The sequence below is a fragment of the Typopeltis vanoorti genome, chromosome 4, assembly GCF_054136105.1.
Source record: "Typopeltis vanoorti isolate ZY-2024b chromosome 4, IOZ_Tvanoo_1.0, whole genome shotgun sequence".
Lineage (NCBI taxonomy): Eukaryota > Metazoa > Arthropoda > Arachnida > Uropygi > Thelyphonidae > Typopeltis > Typopeltis vanoorti.
In genome coordinates, this window is record NC_143552.1 from 3,092,411 (window position 1) to 3,116,971 (window position 24,561).

Below are 24,561 nucleotides of genomic sequence, written 5' to 3' on the forward strand. Positions count from 1 at the left end.
CATCGCGGTAGGACACCTACTGTACAACTCTCCGTCTGCACTACTACACTGAACCTCTATTACCAATCACCTACATCAATGCCATCTACTGCCCACAATCACCACCACCACCACCGCAGCTAGTATTTTTGTCTGTAAATTGCGTGTGTTCTAAAGGGCTGATCTGTCTGTATGCGGGATGAAAAACCTGAGTTTCTGGGAGAAAAAACACTGCTACCTCCATATGAGATCGACTAACTTACCTTCGATTGAAAAAGTCCATATAAAGATTCCTCCTGTCATGACATTGAACTTAGGTTCGATTATCATCATCATGATCAAAAATTGCACCCATCTATTCGATGGGCGCAACGTGCCGTCATTCTTCCAATTGCACTACGGAGGCGCTATTTAGGCTTCCATGGAGTCAAAAGACTCATCGTCAAAATGGAACAATATCACCTTCTGTCAACTCTTTTAGGAATTTTGCTGTTTCAAGACTGTTATTATGGCTGTAGACCATCAGCCTAGGTCTACCTGTTTAGGTACACCAAGGCTGATGCTAACTCCCTGGAACATTTCCTTCAGACGTAGTGATATGTCATCAAGTTCTGTTGTCTTGTGATAGGGATCCTACAGTGTTCATTTCTTTTTGGAAAATATGAAAAGAAATGGTGGTTTCACAACCTTTATCTTTGCAACACTGAATTGGCAGTTCCATACTGTTGTCCACTAATACAATGTATTCAAGTCTTCCTGCAAGGCCAAAACTTTTGCTTGATCCCTCATCACTCTTCCCAGTGTTGCATCATCTGCAAACCAAATATTAAATATGGGCATGTTATCATTCTCAAAGATATATAATAATTAAATGATTGATGTTAAGAACCAGTAATAGAAAAAATTAAAAAATATAAACATAAATGCATGGAACATGTTCAAAGAATGAAAACAGAAAGATTACAAAACAAGTCTTAAAGTACAAGCCATTAGGAAAAATAAAACCAGGACATCCTCTTAAATGATTCAACGATGACTTCTAAGGCCGGAACAGGCCATGCTAGGACTAAATTCTTGATACGCATGATGATGTTAAGACCTCATGTAATTCATTTCACAAACTTTTCTTTTAGAAAGAATTTTTTTCATCATCATCATCATCATCATCATCATCATCATCATCAAATTCCTGCCATGTACCCTCAAGGGGTGTACAGGATATGACAGTACTACATGAAAAAATTACATCATTACTAACTTCCTATCTACAATTTTCCTCCAAATAAGTCTGTTACTTGTCAAGACTCCAACATTATCAGATCTTATATTTCTATCGTCTAAGGCACTTTGTACCTTATCAATCCACCTATATCTTGGTCATCCTCTGGGTCATTTTCCTGCCAACCTGGCAGAGAACACTTGTTTTGCTAATCTTTCCTCTCCCATTCTATTTAAGTGACCATACCACCTGAGATTAGCTCTGCTAACGCATTCCTGGATGCTGACAATGTCAAGTTCTTTCCTAATATCCTCATTTTTAATATGATATTGCCATTGATGCCATCTGTTCACGCCTCTAATCTTTCTCAGGACTCTCATATCTGCGGTCTCTAGTCTTTGGTCAAGTGTTTTACTTCTGACCCAGCTCTCAGATCCATAAGTTAAAACTGGTTTGAACACTGTCTTGTATACAGCTAATTTAGTGTTCCGACTAATTTCTTTCTTATTCCATATGAATTTATTCAATTGACTTCCCACCATACCAGCTTTGCTGATTCTGTTGTCTATTTCTATATTTAATTTACCATCTTCAGTAAAAATCGTGCCTAAGTAGCTGAAATGTTTTATTTGTTCCACAGGTTCTCCATTCACAACACAGTTGACATTTTCAATGATTCTGCCTATTTTCATTGTCTTTGTCTTTTTATTGCTGACCTTCATACCATATCTATTACAACAGCTATTCAATTTAGTCAGAGAATCTTGCAGACTTGTAGTGGATTTATTTAGAAGTATAACATCATCCGCATAAAGCCAAGAGCTGACATTAACATCTCCAATTTTGATATCAGGTTTAATACCACATTCCTTCATAATGTGATCCATATAGATAATGAATAACAGAGGGGATAATGTACATCCTTGTCTCACACCAGATTTAACATTAAACCATCTTCCTGTACTTCCTTCAATTCTAACTGCTGACTTATAACTCAAATAAAGACTAAGTATTGCTTGATATAATGCCCATTGACACCATATAACTGCAGCGTATTGAATAGCTTCTCTCTTGGCACTTTGTCATATGCCTTTTCCAAATCGACAAAACTTAAATACAGATCTTTGTTATATTCCCATGCTTTCTCAACTATTTGTCGTAAAGTGAAGATCTGATCCTGATCGCCTCTATTTGGCCTGAATCCAGCTTGTTCTTCACCAAGCTTTTTTTCCACAATTCTTCTCAACCGTTTCTCAAGTATACTTGCATAGATCTTGCCAGGAACACTCAGTAGGGAAATACCTCTGTAATTCTCACATTCAGTTTTATTTCCCTTTTTATATATGGGTACTATGAGAGCTCTACTCCAGTCATTGGGAATTCGTCCCTCTGTCCAGGCTTTCTGAACTATGCAGTGCAGCCACTGTAAGACTTTTATGCCACCATACTTCAGCATTTCTGGTCGAATATCATCTACTCCTGCTACCTTTCTGCATTTCAAGCCTTTGATGGCTTTTTCTACTTCAAGTATGGATATGTATTCCTGACTGCATGCCTGGTCAGTGTTTTTTACCACTGTGCTGTCATCACTGCTTGTTTCATTTAGCAGTTTTTCAAAGTAATTACTCCATACTTCAAGGATATCATTTTCTCCTGTTTTCATGTCACCTTTATCATCTCTAACTCCTTTTACAGCACTCTTTCCTCCATTCCTAAGCTTCTTCAACAACCTCCAGAATATTTTGCCACCTTCTTGATATTTATTTTCTATATTCTTGCCAAAGTCCTCCCATGACTTTTGTTTAGCTAGTTTTACACACTGTTTAGCTTTTTTACATTTGTCTCTGTATTCTGTAAGAGTAAAAGCTGACTTATTTGCCAGGAACTTTTGATATGCTTTCTTCTTTTCCTTCACTGCCTCTTTAACTTCCTGTGTCCACCAGGGAGTTCTGATTTTTTTTATCCTTGCACACAACCTCACCACATGCCTCTCTGGCAGAATCAATCAATGTTTTCTTCAGAGTTTGCCACTGAATCTCCAAGGTTTGATTCCTGTTCTCAAACTCTTTCATTTTCTTTTCAATAATCTTTCTGTATTTTAGTCTACAGTTCACATCTGAGAGCTGCTCAACTTTTATTCGCTTTAAAACTTTCTTACATGTTATTCTTTTCAATATGAAATTCAATTTTATACTGCTCAAGACTAAATAGTGATCACTTCCAATTTCAAATCCTCTGTACACTCTGGTGTCCTGCACCAGGGAGAAAACATCACTATCAACAGTAACATAGTCAATGAGACTTTTCTTATTCCTAGCCTCTTCTCTCCATGTGAATTTGTGCACATTTTTATGTTGGAACATGGTGTTAGTAATAACCAGTCCATGTCCTGAGCAGAAATCCAACAGTTATTTGCCATTATTATTAGCTTTGCTCTTTTCTCCAAATTTTCCCAAAATATTTTTGTATGTCTCACAATCATTTCCTACTCTGCTATTTAGATCCCCAACAAGGACCAACTTTTCCTTTTTCATTGTGTCAGTTGCTTTTTCTAAAGCCTCAAAAAAATCCTCCTCTTCTATCTTAGTAGAACTTTCTGTGGGACCATAGGCACAAATAAGTCTCATTGTCCAGATCCCCATTCTCATATTTGCCCACATTACTCTACTTGAGACTGACTGCCATTCAAGAAGATTAGCCTCGTATTTTGTGTTGAATACTATGGCTACTCCTTCTTTTCCTTGATTGTCATTGCCTGAATATAACATTTTGTATTTATTGCTCAGAAATATCTCACCAGTTTTGGTCTTTTTTGTTTCAGTCACCCCTATTATGTCGATCTGGTACTTATCTAATTCCTCAGCTAGCTTCATTTCTTTGCCATTCAGGCTTCTTACGTTGATAGTACCGATCTTTAACTCTGGTGATGTTGAGTTGAGGTTCGTTTTCAGATTTGTTCCAGTAGCTGACTTTTCGCTGTTCGCCCTGGTTCCCTGGCGAAAACTACGGTGGGGCCTTGTTTAACCGGGCGACGCCCCAGCCGGCATGAAATTTTGTCATGTTGTACCATCATTTTGTATTTTGGTTTAACCAATAAGAATACAATTTGGTCGGCTAAATCCCAAATTGCCAGCCCATCCTCGTTCGTTCAGTATCAAAGTAGATACCCAACAGGGTGCATCACGAGAAGGTGAGGATTGGACATTAGGTCAGAAGCCCTGGTCGGTTCTCCGCATTGCTTTAAAGGCTATGTGGAGGTCTCCTCTCAGTTATACAGCTTTGACCCTTAAGCAACCCCAAGAATTTTTTTATTAATTTTTTATTGTGGGCATATGTTTATTAAAAAACTTCATAAAGAGAAATAATTATCTAATTACTACAACTCCATGAGTTTAACATTCAAGTGATCCTATTAGCTATCCTTGTGAATTCTATAATATGCTCTTTAAACTTCATCTCTTAGTGTATCATCAGTCTCAAAGTTGTAGCTTAGGTTCCTACACTTCCATTCTATCAGTATTATTATTATTATTATCCAGGCCTCCATGGAGTCAAAAGACTCATCGTGGTAGGTCGTTTCTAGGAAACTCAAAGTTTATCATACCACTCCTTGAACCCATTGACCATTCCTGCTCTAACCACTCTCTCAGGCAATGCATTCCATGGTTCCACCACCCTCCATGCAAAGAAACCAATCCTCGCCCTCTTGCTCACAGCCTCCTTTCGTAACTTCCAGGGATGGCCCCTTGTCATAGCTCCTTCCTTCCTTCCTTCCTTCCTGTCCTGCAAGCGAAAGAACTTCCCAATGTCTACCCTGTAACTGCCATTTGATCATATCACCTCTCCTTCTTCTATTCACCAAACTCTGCAGTCCACATTCCCTCAGTCGATCCTCATAACTGACATTGTAAAGTCCTGAAACCATCTTTGTTATTCGGCTCTGTACATTTTCCACAGTTAATTAGCCCCTTCAAATCCTGGAGAGACTAAACCTGAGAACAATAGTCTAAGTGTGGTCTGATCAGGATCTTATACAACGGAATGATAACTCTTTTATCTCTACAGGTCAGTATCCTTCTCAGTATTGCAGCAATCCTCTGGGTTACCTTCACCTCCTTTGTAATATTGTCCCTCAATTTCAGTTTTCTATCAAACATCACCCCCAGATCTCATCGCCCCTACTTCTTCCAGTACAGCTCCTCCAATCGAGTATGCAGCATCCCATCGATGGTTCCCAAATTTCAAGACTACATTTTGCTGCATTAAACTGTTCACCCCATTCATCTTCCCATCTGTCTAGTTTATTCAAATCCTCTTGCAAGTCTGCCACATCTGCACTATTACTGATAACCCTTCCCAGCTTCACATCATCTGCAAACAACTGAATATCCCCTTGCAATCCACTGACAATGTCATTGATATAAAGGTTGAACAATACAGGTCTCCCAGTACTGAGCCCTGTGGAAAACCACTTGTAACCTTCAGCCTCCTTGATATTGCCCCACCATACGCAACTCTCTGATACCTATCAGACAGTCAATCCTGAATCCAGTTGATAAACCTGACATCTAAACCCATGTGCTGCAACTTAAATATCAGCTTATCATGTGGCACCCTGTCAAATGCCTTCGCTAAATCCAAGAAAATGACAGTATATGCCTTTTCCTCATCAACTGCTCTTGTCACTTTATTATAAAAGACAATCATATTACTAAAGCAAGAGTGCCCCTTAACAAATCCATGTTGATTCTCACAAATAACATTACCCTTATCTGCCCAACATTGTATATAGTCCCTCACTAATTTCTCCAAGACCTGAACAACTACTGATGACACACAAACTGGCCTATAATTAGACACTTCCGGTCTGCTCCCACCATTGTGCAGTGGCACAATGGTGGGACCGGAAGAGCCAGGTCAATGGAGCTGTCAGTTCTTTATCATATTCTCTCAAAACCCATGGTGAAATACCATCCAGTCCCACAGCTTTATTGGTATCCAGAGTACTCAGTATTTGGAACACACACTCTCCTTTTGCACCTCTAAACCCTGAACCTGACCTATCCCTCTAGTATTAAAACCTTCTTCTCCAGGATGAAATACTCCAATAAAGTGCACATTGAACAACTCCACTATGTCCTCTACTTCAGTCACTCTATTCCCATTTTTATCCCACAATGTAATTCTTCCACAATCATTTCTCCTCCTACTGGCCACATAGCTAAAAAATTCTGTAGGATTTTCTTTGGATCTTAGAACCAATCTCTTCTCATTTTCCAGGTTTGCCTTCCTCACCATACTAGTCACTCTCCTAGCCAGTACAAGATGATGCGTGTGGCTTATAAGCATTCTATGAAAATATTATGTATTAATGAAGAATATAATACATAATATTTTTATATAATGCTTATAATACACATGCATCATCTTGTTATAGTCTTTTCATCCTAAAGGGGGAATCTTACAATTGACATGAAACTGATAGCCATTATTTAACAGTGGCTTGTTGGTCTAGGGTTATGATTCTTGCTTAGGGTACAAGAGGTCCCCGGTTCAAATCCCAGACGAGCCCAAGTGGTATTTTTTGCTGGCCTGGCTGGCCAAGTAGTTAGCATATCCACTCTCCAGCCAAAAGGCATGGATGTTTGTGATTGTCTGTGAAAATATCTAGTGGTGGTGATTAGCAGTAGATGGTATTGGTGTAGATGATGCAGCTTGCTGTAGTTGTTGTATTGAGTGGTGGAAATGGAGTGTTATAGAGTTGGTGCCCTCCCTTGATGAGTCTTTAAGCTCCCTGGAGGTGTCATGTAGTAATAAAAATAAATAAATTATCTATTGCACATTGTCAGTTTATCCAAATCATCCTATATGCATATATGCATTCTGTGCATTAAAAACGTGGTAGGTGAAATACAGAAATATGTATGTTTGCTTTAAATGTAGGCAATGGGAAATGCTGTGTGACTCGAGCATTACTATCTTGGGGATATGAGTAGTATGTTAGAGGTGAAGAGAACATGAAAAGTGGATTTCAACCTACAAAATACAAGGTGCTATCAAAAAGAAAATGAAGTGTGCCAGATACTCAGCTACAGATCAAGTTACAGTCTCCCATCAGGTATCAGTGACGTAGACATAGTTGAATGATCCTGCCAGGTGGTGTTAAGCTGTGTGCACTGGAACTCATGTAATGCTTGTTATTCTTATCACATGTTTCTGCTGTTCTGTGATGTCACCATGAATGTGAAATTAGAAAAGGGCATGTAAAATTTTGCAAAGAACTGGAGAAATCTGCTATAGAGGCCCTTGAATTTCATAAGCCATATGAAAACGAAACATGAGCCAAACTCAGTTTTTTCTCAGCACTTGTGTTTTAAGAAGGGCAAGATGACCGTTCATCAGCACAACCCATGAAAATTCGACAGATCATCCATGCAGATCAAAATCCAGGAAGTTGCTGACAGAGTTGGGATTTCATATGGAGCAGCTCAAGTGATCATCATGGGAGATGATCAGTTGAGCTGCTGATGCATTTGAACGACTTGATGCATTTGAACATGCATCATGTCACCACCAAGTTTATTTTCTGTCTCTTGACTTCTGACCTAAAGGAGCACCATGTGAATGTCTGTCAAGATCTTCGTCAAAAGGCCATTGATGACCTTAACAGGGGGACAAGACTTGAGTTTATGGCTACGACAAGGAGACAAAACAGTAATCATCACAGTGCAGGAGTCTGCATTTGCCAAGACCAAAGAAGGCAAGGCAAGTCAGGTGTGTGATAAAGTGCATATTGATCGTCTGTTTCAACACTAAGGGGATTGTGCGCTGAGAGAATTTGTCCCATGTTGTCAGATGGTCAATGTGGAATTCTACTGTAGTGTTTTGATGCAGTTGAGAGAAGATGTTTGTTGCAAAAGACTGGAACTGTGGTTAAGCTACAATTGGCTCCTTCACCACAAGTATGCTCCCGCCCACAGCACATTAGCAATGCAAAAGATTTTGGCATCCAACAGCATGGCAGTCGTCCCACATCCCCCTTACTTGCCAGATTTAAACACTTGTGACTTTTTTGTGTTTCCAAAAATGAAAGTGAAGGGCTCAAGTTTAACCCCATTAAGGAGATCCAAGATGAATCGCAAGTGGTGCTTGATGCACTTCAATAAAAAAGACTTCTGGAGGCATTTGGAACATGGCAAAAGTGATGGGATCAGTGCTTGAACTTGGAAAGGGACTACTTTGAAGAGGATTGAGTTAAAAATTTAAATTTGGTAAGTTGTAAAGATTCTGTTAGCCTAGTCCGGTTTCTTTTTGATAGCACCTTGTATTTCACAGGGAGATGTTGATGGGTGGTCACAGCTGTGCAAATAATGAGGAATGTTAGATGAAAGTAGGATGTGTGGGGAAAGAGAGAGAATGAAAGAAATAGAATTGCAGAAAGGAGATGGAAGGCATGAAGACTGAGTTGAGCAGGGTGGATGAAGAAATTAAGAGATGAGAAGGGGATGAGATAAGAGAGGTTACATAATGCAAGGATAATGTGAATAGGTGTAAAAGTATGGCATGAAACAGCAAGAGAATGAAAGTGACAGGGAAAGAGAAGCTGGATAAGGTCAAGAGTGTGGGAGCAAGAGATGGAGAGAGAGAGAGAGAGATGAGAGGATGAAAAGTGGGAAAAAGTGTGGAGGGAAAAGAGAGAGAGAGAGGGGGAGAGAAAGAGGCCGGTGGAAGCAGAAAGGGTCAAGGATGCTACTGAGAGAAGAATGAATGAAGCTGTCAAGATTAGCATGTATGGAGATTTGATGATTTGGAGTGTGTAAAGTAGAGTAGAGTACTTGTAGTAGCATTGAGTACTCAAGAAGTACTTGTCTGGAGGAACAAAAGAGAGTGTGGCAATGGCAAAGTAAGGTAAAAATGTAGAAGAGATGACGGTGATGGCTGGTACAAGTGATCTAAGACATAACTGGATTACACTTGAAAACAAAAGGATGCGAGCATTTCGAGAAACCGTTGTTTTCATGGAAAACAGGAGAAGGATAGGGGAAATTAGAGCAGTAAGGGTAGAAAGGTAGCAGGGATAGCCTCATGTGTAAATAATAGATCGAGAAATGAGCAAATTATTATAGGTTATGGTTCTCTGTATATAAGGCTTTGATCAAGTCAAATATGTACTACTATGTACAGATCTGGTCATTTGGTTTTCAGGAAGATGAGGGTGTATTGGAAAAGGTCCAGAGAAGGACAGCGGAAAATTACTATTGTGTCAGGTCTATGGAATGTGGGATATGAGAAGAGATTGAGTGAATACAACTTACAGAGCCTTGTGAATAGAAGAGCAACAGGGGATGTGAATGAGAGATATAAGTTTGTGAAGGGTTCTTACCAGATTAATGTGGAGAAAATATTTCACAGAGTAGAAAGGAGTTTCATAGAGTAAGGGTAGAACTAGAGGTCATCCATGGAAGCTGTATAAGGAGGGGTGTGAACTGGGAAATTAGAAGTGGGTTCTTTTCAGTGAGAGTGATTGAAAAATGGAATGCATTGACTGAAAGTGTGGTGAGTTTAGAAACTGTGAATGGGTTCAAGGTAGGGCTCGCTCTTTCAGCATAAGAGAGCAGACCTCCGTGATAAGTCCTTTAAATCTATGGAGATCAGATGATGATGATAATAAATACTTTCAATTGCCTCAGCTATGAAATTTCATATGAAAAAGAAAAGGAAACTGAATTAAAAGCTTCAAAATGTAAAATGTTTACAGGTTACAGGCCTGATAAATAGATTTCTCAATCCTAATCTTGAACAAAAAAGAAACATGCTTAAAAATGTATAATATTTTAGAAGTACTTATATTATTATAAACATGATAAAAAAAACAAGCCAAAAAAATAAACAGGATAAACAAAGAATAAAACTGTTGAAAGTTTATTTTTCAGTTGGTTAGAGTATAATAAATTTAGTTTAATCCTTTATCCAAGTGTGAGCAAACAAAGTTTGCGCCTGAAAGTATCTTCAGGACTGGGTTAAGGTGGTACAACACCAGGGCAACTCGTTGCGAAGGTGGAGCAAGCTACCAACACTCCTATCTCAGTATCTCATAATGTATAATGCAAAACACATCTCCTTGCGGATATGTCTAATGTTATGCATTAAGGGAAGGGCCGCTACCCAGATTAGTTTCGACCTTTATTGATGTCTCTTCAGTGGGAGCCAGGCCCAAGTGGAGATATCAGGCAGAAGCATTAGCAGGTCATCTCTACCTATAGGAATTGCCAATTGGTGTGCCACCCTTTTTTAATAATTTACTCTGGATTTAGAGAAAGATGTTGAAAGTTTATTTTTCACTTGGTTAGAGTATAATAAATTTAGTTTAATCCTTTATCCAAGTGTGAGCAAACAAAGTTTGCGCCTGAAAGTATCTTCAGGACTGGGTTAAGGGGGTACAACACCAGGCAACTCTTTGCAAAGGTGGAGCAAGCTACCAACACTCCTATCTCAGTATCTCCTATAATGCAAAACACATCTCCTTGCGGATATGTCTAATGTTATGCATTAAGGGAAGGGCCGCTGCCCAGACTAGTTTCGACCTTTATTGAGGTCTCTTCAGTGGGAGCCACTTGGATAAAGGGTTAAACTAAATTTATTATACTCTAACCAAGTGAAAAATAAACTTTCAACATCTTTCTCTAAATCCAGAGTAAATTATTAAAAAAGGGTGGCACACCAATTGGCAATTCCTATAGGTAGAAATGACCTGCTAATGCTTCTGCCTGATATCTCCACTTGGGCCTGGCTCCAACTGAAGAGACCTCAATATCCAGATTTAGCGGCCCCGAGAGAAAGCTCTTTGTTTTTCTTCTTTTGTTCTTTGTGTTCCCCCTGTACCTAAGTTTAACAGGTTTTTCTTATCTGCAAACAGGAAAAGCTTGGCCTTTTTTACAGGTCTGTCTTTTTGTGGACCTGGATCGTACAAGGGTCTACTTTTCCCTTTTTTTTTTTTTTTGAAGTATGTCTTTGGCTCTACCGAGAGTAAGAACCCTCGGGTTTGAAATCGACGCAAGTGTACACAAAAGGACGTTTGCGAAAGCGCTAAATGACTGCGTAGGGACAGATAATATTTCTGGCTTTACCCCCTATGGGGGTGGCAGATATCAAGTAGTTTGTAAAAATACAACAACAAGGGAGAAACTACTCAAAGGGGTTGAATGTCAAGGGAAACTTTGCCATCCTTTTGTCGTTGGTAGCATCTCTAAAAAGATGAGAATAGAGCGATTCCCTCTGGAATACCTAGAAGGAGGCAACGACATAATTAATCAAGTCTTTTCGAAATGGGGAACCGTACGAGATGTCCAAGTAGGCAAAGACGCTGACTACCCTGAATGGATGTCGGAGGAAGTCATGTTCTCGTTAACAATGAAAACCGAAGTTCCGAATTTTGTAATGATCGGGTCGGCCAGGGTAATGGTGAGTTACCCGGGAGTAAAGAGGCAATGTTTTAAATGTGGAGCCCTGACTCATCTCGGGGCCCAGTGCCCGAAGTTAAAGTGTAAGAACTGCCTAACAGCGGGTCATACACTAGCACAGTGCGAATCGGCATGCCTAAAATGCAGCACTAACGGCCATAAAATAGACACCTGTCCGGACAGAAATCTGGCCGAAAAATTGGGAGGAACTATTACGCCCAACACGGAAACAACAGCCAAAAATGTCATTGGCACAGAACCGAATGATTTCCCCACCCTGAAGGCCGTGCATGAGGGAACAACAAAGAATCATGCCGGCACCTCCGAAACACTGCCAAGTACACCAGTGGAGAAGCCTGCAACCAGGAGAGATGAAGGGCAGGAGGAACCCGCCACCGATCAAACCGCCACTACAGACGTAGCAACCAAAAATAACCAGCAGCACCAACAAAACGGAACTATCACTGCAGTCACAATAGACGAGGACACGGAGGCAGTAGATATGGAAATCAACAATGCAGAAACCACACAAAAGAGGCCAGCCAGCCCTGAAGAAGTAAATATTAAAAAATCGAAACAAGGAAGTCCAGTACAAGTTGGAAATATAAAGGCAACTTCAGAACCCACAAAGTTCCCTCATGCGAAAGCCAATGCACCAATACTGCATCTCTTAAAAGACTTCCCCGAGCATGCGAACCTATTAAGAACAGCAATAGAAACATTCGGACATTGAACTCATACTCACAGGAAAAAACGGGCCTAAAGTTGTCAGCGCAGAATGGAACGATATGTTTATCGAGGACATAAATGAAATCACTCCTGAACAGATTAACGATTTTATTGATGCAGGGGACGACGTGGGACTAGCATTGTACAGAGGCCTTTACATGCTAAACTACGTCCGCGGAGATAAATTAGCCGATCACATAATTAGAACCCACAAAAATAGACAGCAGGAGGATTTAAACCTCGCCTAACATGCTGGCAAGTCAGTCCATTCCTAGTATAGATCTGCCAGATGGGGGGGGAAAAAAAAATCTGGTTTGTTTTTTCTTCTTTTTGTCCTCTTTCAGATTAGAATTTTTGTTGTAAAAAAGGTCTATGTCTATTCCACAAAGGAGGGGGTATCCTGAGAACCTGGGCTGCGAAGGCTTACACCGAGGCGGTGCAGCCCCTTGTGGGCTGCATCACCCAGGCCAGGCTCTGCCCCCGCTCTTCTCAGTATTAAACTGGTCATTCCGGTTGAAATTTCAGAATTTACCTAGTTTCTTACAAAGTGTTATATGCAATTTTAAAGGTTATTTACCAGTTCCTCTTTTTCATGTGGTGCTTCTTTCATTTGTTTTTCCCCACTTTCCTCGGGCAGACACCTGAAGAGGTGACTGACCGGGGAAAGCTGAAAAGAACGGATGGAGGGAGATAATGTCGGAGATCTGCTTGGTGCTGACATTTAAGTCAGGCCAAGTAGATCGACTGAGGCCTCTTTTAACTATCTACTACTATCCACTCTATCTTTCTCCTCCTCTCTCACTATCAAGCTGACTCTTAGCACAACTTTTTTTAAATCTAAAGAGGCCAGTGATGAAAGGCATGAACTCCCATTCGACCTTAATAAAGGTCGAAACTAGTCTGGGTAGTGGCCCTTCCCTTAATGCATAACATTAGACATATCTGCAAGGAGATGTGTTTTGCATTACAGGAGATACTGAGATAGGAGTGTTGGTACCTTGCTCCACCTTTGCAACGAGTTGGCCTGGTGTTGTACCACCTTAACCCAGTCCTGAAGATACTTTCAGGCGCAAACTTTGTTAGCTCACACTTGGGTAAAGGATTAAACTAAATTTATTAAAGTATAAAACTAGCAAAATGAGATTCATGAGAAATGCAAAATACACATTATTAGAAAAAATAAGGAGAATGAAGATATTTTAAAATAACTAAAAATAAACTCAGTAGATGAAAAAATTAAACAGATATAAACAAAATTGGATAGAACATCCAGTATTCTAAACAATTAATAAAATATAAACTATTTGGTAAGAAAAGGCTGGGTAAACCTCAAAATAGCTATTATATTAAAAATGAAAATGGAACAGATCATAAGGTCTATATCCATATTTAGCATTATTATTATTATTATTATTTCATGACACCTTTTAGGAGTCCAAAGAATCATCAATGGAGGTCACCTACTCTACTCTATGACTCTCCGTCTCCAGCTACACCAATGCCATCTACTGCTCACCACCACCACTACTATCTTTTGTCTGTAACTTGCATGTCTAAAAACTGATTTGTCTGTATGCGGGATGAAAAACCCGAGTTTCTGGGAGAAAAAACCCTGCTACCCCCATATGAGATCGGCTAACTCACCATCAACTGAAAAAAACACACATAAAAATTCCTCCTGTCAGGACAAGAATCAAAATTAGGCCTTTTCCAGTCAAAGGGTGCAACGTACCATCATTCTTCCAATTGAGCTACAGAGGCTGATGAAAATGATGTGTACATTTTCCATTGTTTCACAAGAGATTACTTTGCTAGTTTAAATAGTTATTCAGTTTCTGCAGCATGCATTTCTACAAATATTTCAATAGTCACTGAAAATCACATCAGCAGTTTCCCCACTCCATATAAATCTGCAATGATGTTCAGCTGCTAGTCACTACCATTTCCTAGTTCAACATGAAACCTCAGAGAACAATCCAAGAGAAATATCCAAGTGTATTCCAACATCTCTCTCAAATCCAGAGTATAAGATTTCAATTGAAGGTGAGTTAGCCAATCTCATACGGAGGTAGCAGGGTTTTTTCTCCCGGAAACTCGGGTTTTTCATCCCACATACAGACAAATCGGCCCTTCAGAACACACACAGTTTACAGACAAAAAATAGTAGTTGTGGTGGTGGGCGGTCGATGGCATTAATGGAGATGACTCGTAGTAGAGGTTCGGTGCAGTGGTTGAGACAGTTGTAGGTGTCCTCCTGCGATGAGTCTTCGAACTCCTTGGAGGTATCAGGAATAATAATAATAATAATAGTATTTTAGTAATAAGGTGTGACACCTTTTGGCTACTTGTATATGAAAATATGACTTCTGAATTACTTCAACCTTGGTATCACTTCTGGGTCTGACTCCCACTGACAAAACTTCAATAAAGATCATAACCAGTCTGATTAATGACCTTGCCAATGCTGCATAGCATTATACACATCTGTAAGGATATGTGCTTTGCATTATGGGATACTCAGACAAGTGATGTGAAGTCATTACCCTGTATATACAAGTTATCCAGTCCTGCAGTTACTTCAGGTACAAACTTTGTTTGCTTACACTTGGATAAAGAATTAGACCAAGAATATAATTTCTTGGCATCTTTAATTTACATTATAACAAAGTGGAAAATTTCCAACTTCCTAAACCATACAATGCAAGCATCTGTTAACATGCATTCATCACACTGATGCTGGGAATATGTTTCATATGGTGAAACACATTCCATAATTATATTATTATTATCAACATTTGACCTCCATGGAGTCAGAGACTCATCGTTGGAGGTACTCACTATTTCATAGAATGCTCATCCAACCCCGTCTTAAACTGATTCAATGTGTTCACATCCACAACACATTCAGGCAATGCATCCCACTCACCAACCACCCTCCATGCAAAGAACCTGCTTCTCACTCCTTTGCTCACACCCTTCTTATACAGTTTCCAGCAATGGCCTCTTGTTCTACTCTCCTCTCCCATTCTATGAAAAATCTCTTCCATGTCTACCTGATAATAATCAGATGGCGTTGGATATTAGATCAGTGCATTGGATTGGAGGCTGGCTATCTGATAGGTATCAACAAATTGTGTATGGGGGTGCAATATCCAGGAAGGAAAGTAACTAGTGGAGTGCCTCAGGGGTCTGTTTTAGGGCCATTACTATTTAACTTGTATATTAATGATATTGGCAAAGATTTGGATGGAGATATTCAGTTGTTTGCAGATGATGCAAAGTTGGGATGAACCATAAAGAGTAGTGAAGATGTTGTGGCCTTGCAAGAAGACTTGAATAAATTGAGTGATTAGGCAAGCAAATGGGGATGTGAGTTCAATGTTGCAAAATGTAAGGTTTTGAAATTTGGAAAACAAAGATGGGATGCAGAATTTATGCTTGGTGAGAATATATTGTTGGAAATAAGAGATCTGGGGTGATAGTGGATAAGGATCTAAAATTTAGAGGACACACTGCCAAAATTGTGAAGACAACACAAAGACTTCTGGGAATAATGCGGAGGACACTGACGTGTAGAAGTAGGGAGATTCTTGTTCTATTGTATATGGCTTTTATTAGGACACACATGGACTATTGTGCCCAGATTTGGTCACCAGGTTTTCAGAAGGATGAAGAGTTGTTCGAAAGGGTCCAAAGGCAACTGACTAAGGTAGTTTCTGACCTCTGGAATGTTGAGTATGAGGAAAGATTGAGAAGATGTAATTTGCAGAATCTGGTGGACAGGAGGAAGAGGGGAGATATGATAGAGACTTACAAGTTGGTAAGGGGTTGTTATAAGATCAATGGTAGAGAAGTTCTACAGAGAATAGTGGGAGATCAGGGGAGAACCAGAGGTCAACCCTGGAAACTGTATAAAGAGGGTGTGAGTAGGGGAGTGAGAAGCAGGTTTTTTTCGTGCAGAGTTGTGAATGACTGGAATGCCTTGCCTGAGATTGTTGTGTCTGCAAGGAGTTTGAGTGTGTTTAAGACACGGTATGATGAGATGTGTGTGTGTGATAAAAGGACCTCCCAGATGAGTCTTTGACTCCATGAGGTCTTGGGTAATAATAATAATAATAATAATAATAACAACCCCTGACCAGCTTATATGTCTCAATCATATCCCCCACCCCCTCTTCCTCCTATTCACGAGGCTCTGCAACTTACATCCTCTTAATCTGTCCTTGTACTCCACATTCCAAAGACCACTGACTACCTTTGTGAATCTTCTTTGTACCATTTCCAACATATACTCGTAACCATGAAAACCAAATCTGTTCACAATAATCCATATGAGGCCTGATCAAGGCCTTATACAATGGAATCATAACCTCTCTATTTCTGCATGTCAGGGTTCTCCACACCATTGTCATAATTAGATGTGATGTCTTCACAACTTGTGCAATGTGGCCCCTGAATTTCAGCTCCTTGTCTGCCATCATTCCTAGATCTCTCATCTCTTATACTTCTGTAAAGTTTCCCACCAAGTGTATACTTTGCATCCCATTGTTGCTTACCAAATCTCAAAACCTTACACTCGGCAACATTGAACCGATAGTTCCACTTATCTGCCCATTCATGCAATCTATTCAAGTCCTCTTGTAAGACATTAACATCAGCCTGACTGTGCATTGCTCTCCCCATTTTTGTATCATCCACAAAGAGCTGGATATCACTAGTTAAACCAGACTCACCACCCTTGAAAATTACAAAATCTGAAAGTGTTAGTAAGAGGGTGAGAAGTAACTTTTTTTGCATAGAGAGTGTGAAAAGACCACGGAATGTTTTGCCTGAGTGGGTGGTAAGTATAAGTACAGCAATTAACAAGTTTTAGGATTCATATGATAGACTTTGTGTTGTCACATGGTGAGTGTGACTCCATGTAAGTATTGAATAATAAGTAATCTTTTGTATTTCTATTTTGTTTGGTTGTGGAAAATATTATGGAATTCAAATTAAGTAGTAAAACACACATTGGTTGAATTTGCTAAATATTTAACAGAGAATAATTACCTGCACATTAAAAGAGATATCTAAAAGTTTTGCAAGTCTTTGTGCAAATGTTTCAGATTTCCCTGTTTCTGTTGCATATAGTATGGTTGCTTGAACTCTTTGTGATCTTACATTTGACATCATCGAGGATATCCATGAGGCAACCCTATAAAGTTACAAAATTATTATATAAAAAGGTAAATTCAAATGTGCATTGGTATAATTTTTGAACTGCACTATATGCATTCAGTATTCTGAATAATACTGTTCTAATCTAAGAATTACTGAATTTACTATTCATAATGCTTAAAAAGGAAACATCAAAATATATCTGACTTATGAGATAATAATGATCCTCATCAAATTCCTGATATGTACCTTCACGAAGTGTACAGGATAATTATGATATCACTACATCAAAAAGGTAAACCATTATAGCTCAGTTGTAGGGGCCGAAGAAATGTATCACCAGTTTAGCCTTATGGGCAAGCAAATGATCATTATGGATGACTTTAATTTTCCAAACATTGATTGGGTAGAAGAGAAATCTCACGATAAGAAAGAACAGGAATTTATTGAATTGCCTGAAGACAACTTTCTTAAGCAGCATGTGAAAGAAGGAACTCGAGGTCAAAGAGTGTTGGATTTGCTCATAGCATCAGAAGGGATCTCTGTCAAGAATATGGCTATTTTACCACCAATTGGTGACAGTGATCATGCTGTTCTTTCTTGTGAAGTCCTACTTGTATCGAAGCTCCGATTAACATAGGCTACATGCTGAACAACAAAGCAGGAAATTATGATCAATGTAGAAGAATACTATCTTTGATCTTATGGTATCAGTTATTGAATGGAAAAAATGTCAGCAATACATGGGAATATTTGAAAAAGTGCTTGAATGAGGCGGTATCTCAATATCCGTAGTGTTCGAAGAATAAATAGATTGGGAGTGAAATGGATGTGCAGCCTTATTAAGTAAGAGATCCACAAAAAAGAAGATGATGTGAAAAGAATATCATGAGAATAAGACTGAGAGGAGTTATGAAATTAAAGCTCAGGCCAGAAAAGTAACGAGTATTGTGAGAAAAGCTAAAACGTAGTATGAAAAGAAATTGGTCATGCAAGCTAAGCTAAAGGCAATCCAAAAGAATTTTATCGTTATGCCACAAGCAAAAGAAAGAATGAATGTGGAAGAATAACTTTATTGAATGCAGATGGTACACAACTGTTGAAAGCAAAGGAGACTGTTCAGTTAATGAGTGCTCACTTTGCTAAGATATATCAACCAGGTGTATGTAGCATGGTGCACAGTGCTAGTGCTACATTGGATGAAGAGTTAGAGGTTCATGAAAATCAGGTTGAAGAGATCTTGCATAACCTGGATAAAAATTTGTCAATAGGGACAGATGGGATATCAGGACATTGATATTCTAATAAAGGCCTAGCCAGTTCAGCTGAATTGACTAGGCCTTTCACACATTTGTGTAACTTGAGTCTCAGATTAGAAATGATACAATAGGAATGTACGATAGTTCGATTGCACAAGGGTGGTGCAAAAACTGATGTGTCTAACTATCGACCTATTAGTATCTCTGGTGTGGTAATGAAGATGTTAGAAAAGTTGGTAAGAACTCGCATACAGAACTGAATAAATAAGCATTCAATTCTCTGAAAGGAACTGCATGGGTTTACTAAAGGAAGATCATATTTTAGCAATTTGCTCATATTTCATAACAATGTTATAACCAAGTTGGATAAAGGGAATGAATATACCATGATAATGTTGTATTTTTCTAAGGCATTTGATAGGATACCACATGATAAGCTGTTGCATAAACTGGAGAATATAGGATTGGAATATAACCTATTGACTTGGATCAGGGGATGGTTGACAGTCAGATATCAAAAATTAGTATACAGTGAATGTGAATCTGCCAGATTTAAGGTGACCAGTGGTGTACCTCAGGGTTCGGTCCTTGGACCATTATTGTTCAGTCTATACATTAATGACATCGATCAGGGTCTATCATCAGATTTGCAATTGTTTGCTGATGATGAGACGATAGGAAGGGCAATCAGGGATGCGACTTATATTCAGCAATTATACAATTCAAATTATAATGATTTGAATAGACTGGAAATCTGGACAAATGAAAATGGCTATCAGTTTAATGTTAATAAGTGAAGTTATTATTATTACCCCAAGACCTCATGTAGTCAAAGACTCATCTGGGAGGTCCTTTTATCACACACACACAGCTCATCATAACACTCAAACTTGCAGACACCACACTCTCAGGCAAGGCATTCCAATCATTCACAACTCTGCATGAAAAAAAACCTGCATCTCACTCCCCTACTCACACCCTCTTTATACAGTTTCCAGGGATGACCTCTGGTTCTCCCCTGATCTCCCACTATTCTCGGTAGAACTTCTCCACCACTGATCCTATAACAACCGCTTACCAACTTGTAGGTCTCCATCATACCCACCCTCTTCCTCCTGTCCACCAGACTCTGCAAATTACATCTTCTCAATCTTTCCTCATACTCGACATTCCAGAGGTTAGAAACTACCTTAGTCAGTTGCCTTTGGATCCTTTCCAACATCTCTTCATAATTCTGAAAACCTGGTGAACAAATCTGAGCACAGTAGTCCATGTGTGGCCTAATCAAAGCCTTACACAACAAGAATCTCGCTACTTCTACACGTCAGTGTCCTCTGCATCATTCCCAGAAGCCTTTGTGTTGTCTTCACACTTTTGGCGATGTGTCCCCTAAATTTTAGATCCTTATCCACTATCACCCCCAGATCTCTTATTTCCTCTACCTGCAACAGTATATTCTCACCAAGCATAAATTCTGCATCCCATCTTTGTTTTCCAAAATAATAATACGCACTTTAACATGATTAAAGTTCCAGTGGCATATTATATTAATGGGGTTAATCTACAAGAAACTGAAGAGGCAAGGGATATTGGTGTATTGATGGATAATAATTTAAAGTTCAAAGGTTACATAGCAAAAGTTGCAAATACAACTCAGAGGATAATTGCTATGGTGAAGTGAACCTTGACATGTAAGGATGAGGAAGTCATTTTGCCTCTTTATAAGGCTTCGATTGGACCACACCTGGATTACTTTGCACAGATTTGGTCTCCCGGGTTCCAAAGGAATAAAGAAGCTGTGGATAGGGTGCAAAGAAGAATTACAAAGATTATTATTATTATTATTTAGGCCTCCAAGGAGTTAAAAGATTCATCATGGGAGGACATTCCTAGGAAACACAAATCTATCAAGACTCATTCTGGGAGGTCCCGCTTAGGAGACACAAAGTCTATCATACCACTGCTTAAACTCATTGACCGTTTTCGCTCTCACCACTCTATCAGGCAATGCATTCCACGGGTCAACCACTCTCCATGCAAAGAAACCACTCCACACCCTCTTGCTCACAGTTTCCTTTTGTAACTTCCAGGGATGGCCACTTGTCATCACTCCTTCCTGCTGTTCAACCAAGTGAAAGAACTCCCCAGTGTCAACCCTGTAATTACTTCTCAACAGTTTAAAAGTCTCAGTAATATCATCTCTCCTTCTTCTATCCACCAAACTCTGCAGATCCTCATAACTAACATTGTACAGTCCTGAAACTGTCTTTGTTATTTGCCTTTGTAGCCTTTCCACAGTAATTTATTCCCTTCAAATCCTGGGGACAAAATCTGAGAACAATAATCTAAGTGTGGTCTGATCAGGGTCTTATACAACGGAATGATAACTCTTAGCTCTGCAAGTCAGCATCCTCCTCATTATTGCAGTAATCCTCTGTGTTACCTTCACCACCTTTGCAATATGTCCCCTGAATTTCAGGTTTCTATCAATCAGTAACCCCAGATCTCTTGTCTCCCCTACTTCCTCCAGTACATCTCCTCCAATAGAGTATGCAGTGTCCCAAACCTCAAGACCTTACATTTTGCTGCATTAAACTGATACCCCCATTCATTTGAACATCTGTCTAGCTTATTCAAAAATTCTCCTGGGACTACCACATCTGCACTATTACTTATAACCCCTCCCAGCTTCACATCATCCACAAACAAATGAATCCCCCCCTGCAATCCACTGACAATGTCATTGATATAAAGGTTAAACAATATAGGTCCCAGTACTGAGCCCTGTGGGACCCCACGTGTAACCCTCTGCCTCCTTAAAACTGCCCCACCATACACAACTCTCTGTTACCTATCGGACAGCTAATCCTGAATCCAGTTGACCAACCTGACATTCAGACCTATGTGCTGCAACTTAAATATCAGCGTATCATGTGGAATCCTGTCAAATGCCTTCGCTAAATCCAAGAAAATGGCAGTATTTGCCTTACCCTGATCTACTGCTCTTGTAACATTATTATAAAAGGCTAGCATATTACTAAAACAAGAGTGCCTCTTCACAAATCCATGTTGACTCTCATAGATAACATTACCCTCATCTGGCCAATGTTGTATACGGGGCCCCTAACTAATTTCTCCAAGATCTTAACAGCTATTGAAGATACACAAACTGGCCTATAATTAGATACTTCAAGTCTGCTACCACCCTTATGCAATGGCACTATCTTACCTTCCTTCCTTCCATTCCCTGGGCACCGTTCCCATAGCCAGACTTTCATTATAAAGTCAGGTCAAAGGAGCTGTCAGTTCTTTAGCATATTCTCTCAAAACTCGTATCCAGATTATGGGAATATATACTTATATCTGGATTATGGGATTCAGATTATGAGGATAGATTGCAAGTATATGAATTGCAGACTTTGCTTAACAGAAGAAAGAGGAGTGATATGATAGAGGTCTATAAACTTTTGAATGGGTCTTATAGCATTTCAAATGATGAAATTTTTCGTTATATGGAAGGCGGGGAGAGAACACGGGGGGAGGGCATCCATGGAATTTAAGGTTGTTCTCAGTCAAGAAAGGGGTAAGAGCTAGGTTTTTTTCCCCAGAGAGCAGTGAGTCAGTGGAATAATTTGCCCTTTGGGATGGTGAGTGCATCTAGTGTAAATGAATTTAAGGGAGGGTATGATAGTTGGGTTGGGTAATTTACAGCCTCCCTCGATGAGTCCTTGACTCCCCCTAGAAGTCTCAGATAATAATAATAATTACTAACTTCCTATCAACAATTTTCATCCAAATTAATCTGTTATCTGTCATGAACCTAACACACAACGGGGGGGGGATCATCCCATTGTTATGTAAAATAGAACAAATTGGGATGGACACGACACTGGTTAAGTGGTTAAGAGGGTGGCTGTGGATCACTTTTGTGGTATATGGAGGAGCAGAATCTAGGCAAAAACAGGGGACCAGTGGTGTGCCGCAAGATTCAGTGCTAGGACTAGTGCTGTATTAATTTGTGCATAAATTAATAAATGATGATGCAAAATTAGGTAAGTAATAGTTAATCAAGGTGATCTGGAGAGCTTGTAGGATGATTTAAATAGGCTGTCAGTATGGGTTCGAGGGTTGTTTTAAAAGTTTGGTAAATTTCCAATAGACAGTGACACAATTTATTCATTCATACCAGTGTTGGCACGTACCATCTTTTCATGAGCACTGCAAAATTTTAGCTACGCGCAACGTGTAGTTCTCATTTGGCAATCATTTAAAATGACAATGTTCATATTTTTCATAAAAATGGAGAAAAACGAGTTTCGTGCAGTGATAAAACACTTCTATTTGAAGAAGTGGACGGCCATGCAGATCAAAGCTGAGTTAGATGCAGTTCATGGGGACTCTGCACCAGCATTAAAGATTATTTATTTTGGAAAATGAGTTTAAACGTGGTCATAAGTCCATCAAAGATGAAGCACGCTCCAGATGCCTGACTGAGCTCGCTAGAAAGGAAATGATTGACAAAATCAATGGTATCGTTATGGAAGACCACTGAGTGAAAGTGCGTGAGATTGCTGAGATTGTAGGTATCTCAACTGAATGGTTGTATAATATCCTGCATGAAAAATAGCACATGAAATAGCTGCGTGTGGGATGGGTGCCACGATTGTTGACTGTTGATCAAAGATTATGAGAAAGACATTTCAACGCAGTGTTAGGTGGTGTTTAATCGCAATTCGCAGGATTTTTTGTGTCGATTCATGACTGTAAACGAAACCGGGATCCACCACTGCACACCTGAGTCCAAGCAGCAGTCAAAACGGTGTACAATGCCTGGTGAAAGAGCACTGAAAAAAGTGAAGACCATTTTGTCAGCCGGGAAGGTGATGGCTACAGTTTTTTGGGATTTCCATGGAATTATCATGATAGACTATTTGGAAAAGGGTAGGGCAATAACAGAAGTCTATTATGCATCATTATTGGACCAATTAAAAGAAGAACTGAAGAAAAAATGGCTAAGATTGGTGCACAAAAACATGTTCTTTCATCAAGACAATGCACCATCCCAATGACAAAATTGCATGAATTGAGGTTCAAATTGGTTCCACAACCACTGTATTCTCCAGACTTGGCCCCCCATGTGCCTTTTTCTTGTTCCCAAACTTAAAAATTTGGCTCAGTGGGGAAAAAACGTTCTTCAAATGAGAATGTCATGAAGGCTGTTAATGACTATTTTGCAATTTGAAATCCTACTTTTTAGATTGGACAAAAAAAATTGGAAACTCACTGGATCAAATGACCTTGATGGAGACTATGTTGAGAAATATAGGTGATTTTTTACAAAAAATGTGTTTAACTTATTTTTTTACCAAACTTTTCAAACAACCCTCATAAAAGAATATGGGTTTCAGTCTAATGTGTAGAAATGTAGTTATGCATTTTGGAAAAAATAGATTACAAGACTTGTATTACATTGTACTCCAGGAAATAGATGAAGCTAGATATTTAGGGGTGATAGTAGATAGAGAGTTAAAGTTTAGAGAACATATGCTAAGGTAGTCCATTAGATTACTTGGATATTGAAGAACACATTAACAGAGATAAGGAAGTTGTGGCATTACTATGCTCAAGTCTGGTTTCCTGGGTTTCTCAGGGATGAGGAAGCAGTGGAGAGGATTCAGAGGCGAGTAACCAAGATGGTGAATGAATTGTGGAATATTCCCTATGAGGACAGATTGAGGATGTGTGGGTTGCAGAA

The 24,561-nt window shown here is 39.3% G+C and overlaps 1 protein-coding gene across 1 annotated transcript in view; it reads right to left on the reverse strand.

The window, feature by feature from the left end:
• Window positions 1–24,561, reverse strand: part of LOC150107076 (nitric oxide synthase, inducible-like) — a 317,964-nt gene that overhangs the window by 204,461 nt on the left and 88,942 nt on the right. The window contains exon 7 of the mRNA XM_090391607.1: window positions 17,440–17,584. Within this exon, the coding sequence (XP_090247733.1) occupies window positions 17,440–17,584 (145 nt within the window). The remainder of the gene's footprint in view (window positions 1–17,439; window positions 17,585–24,561) is intronic.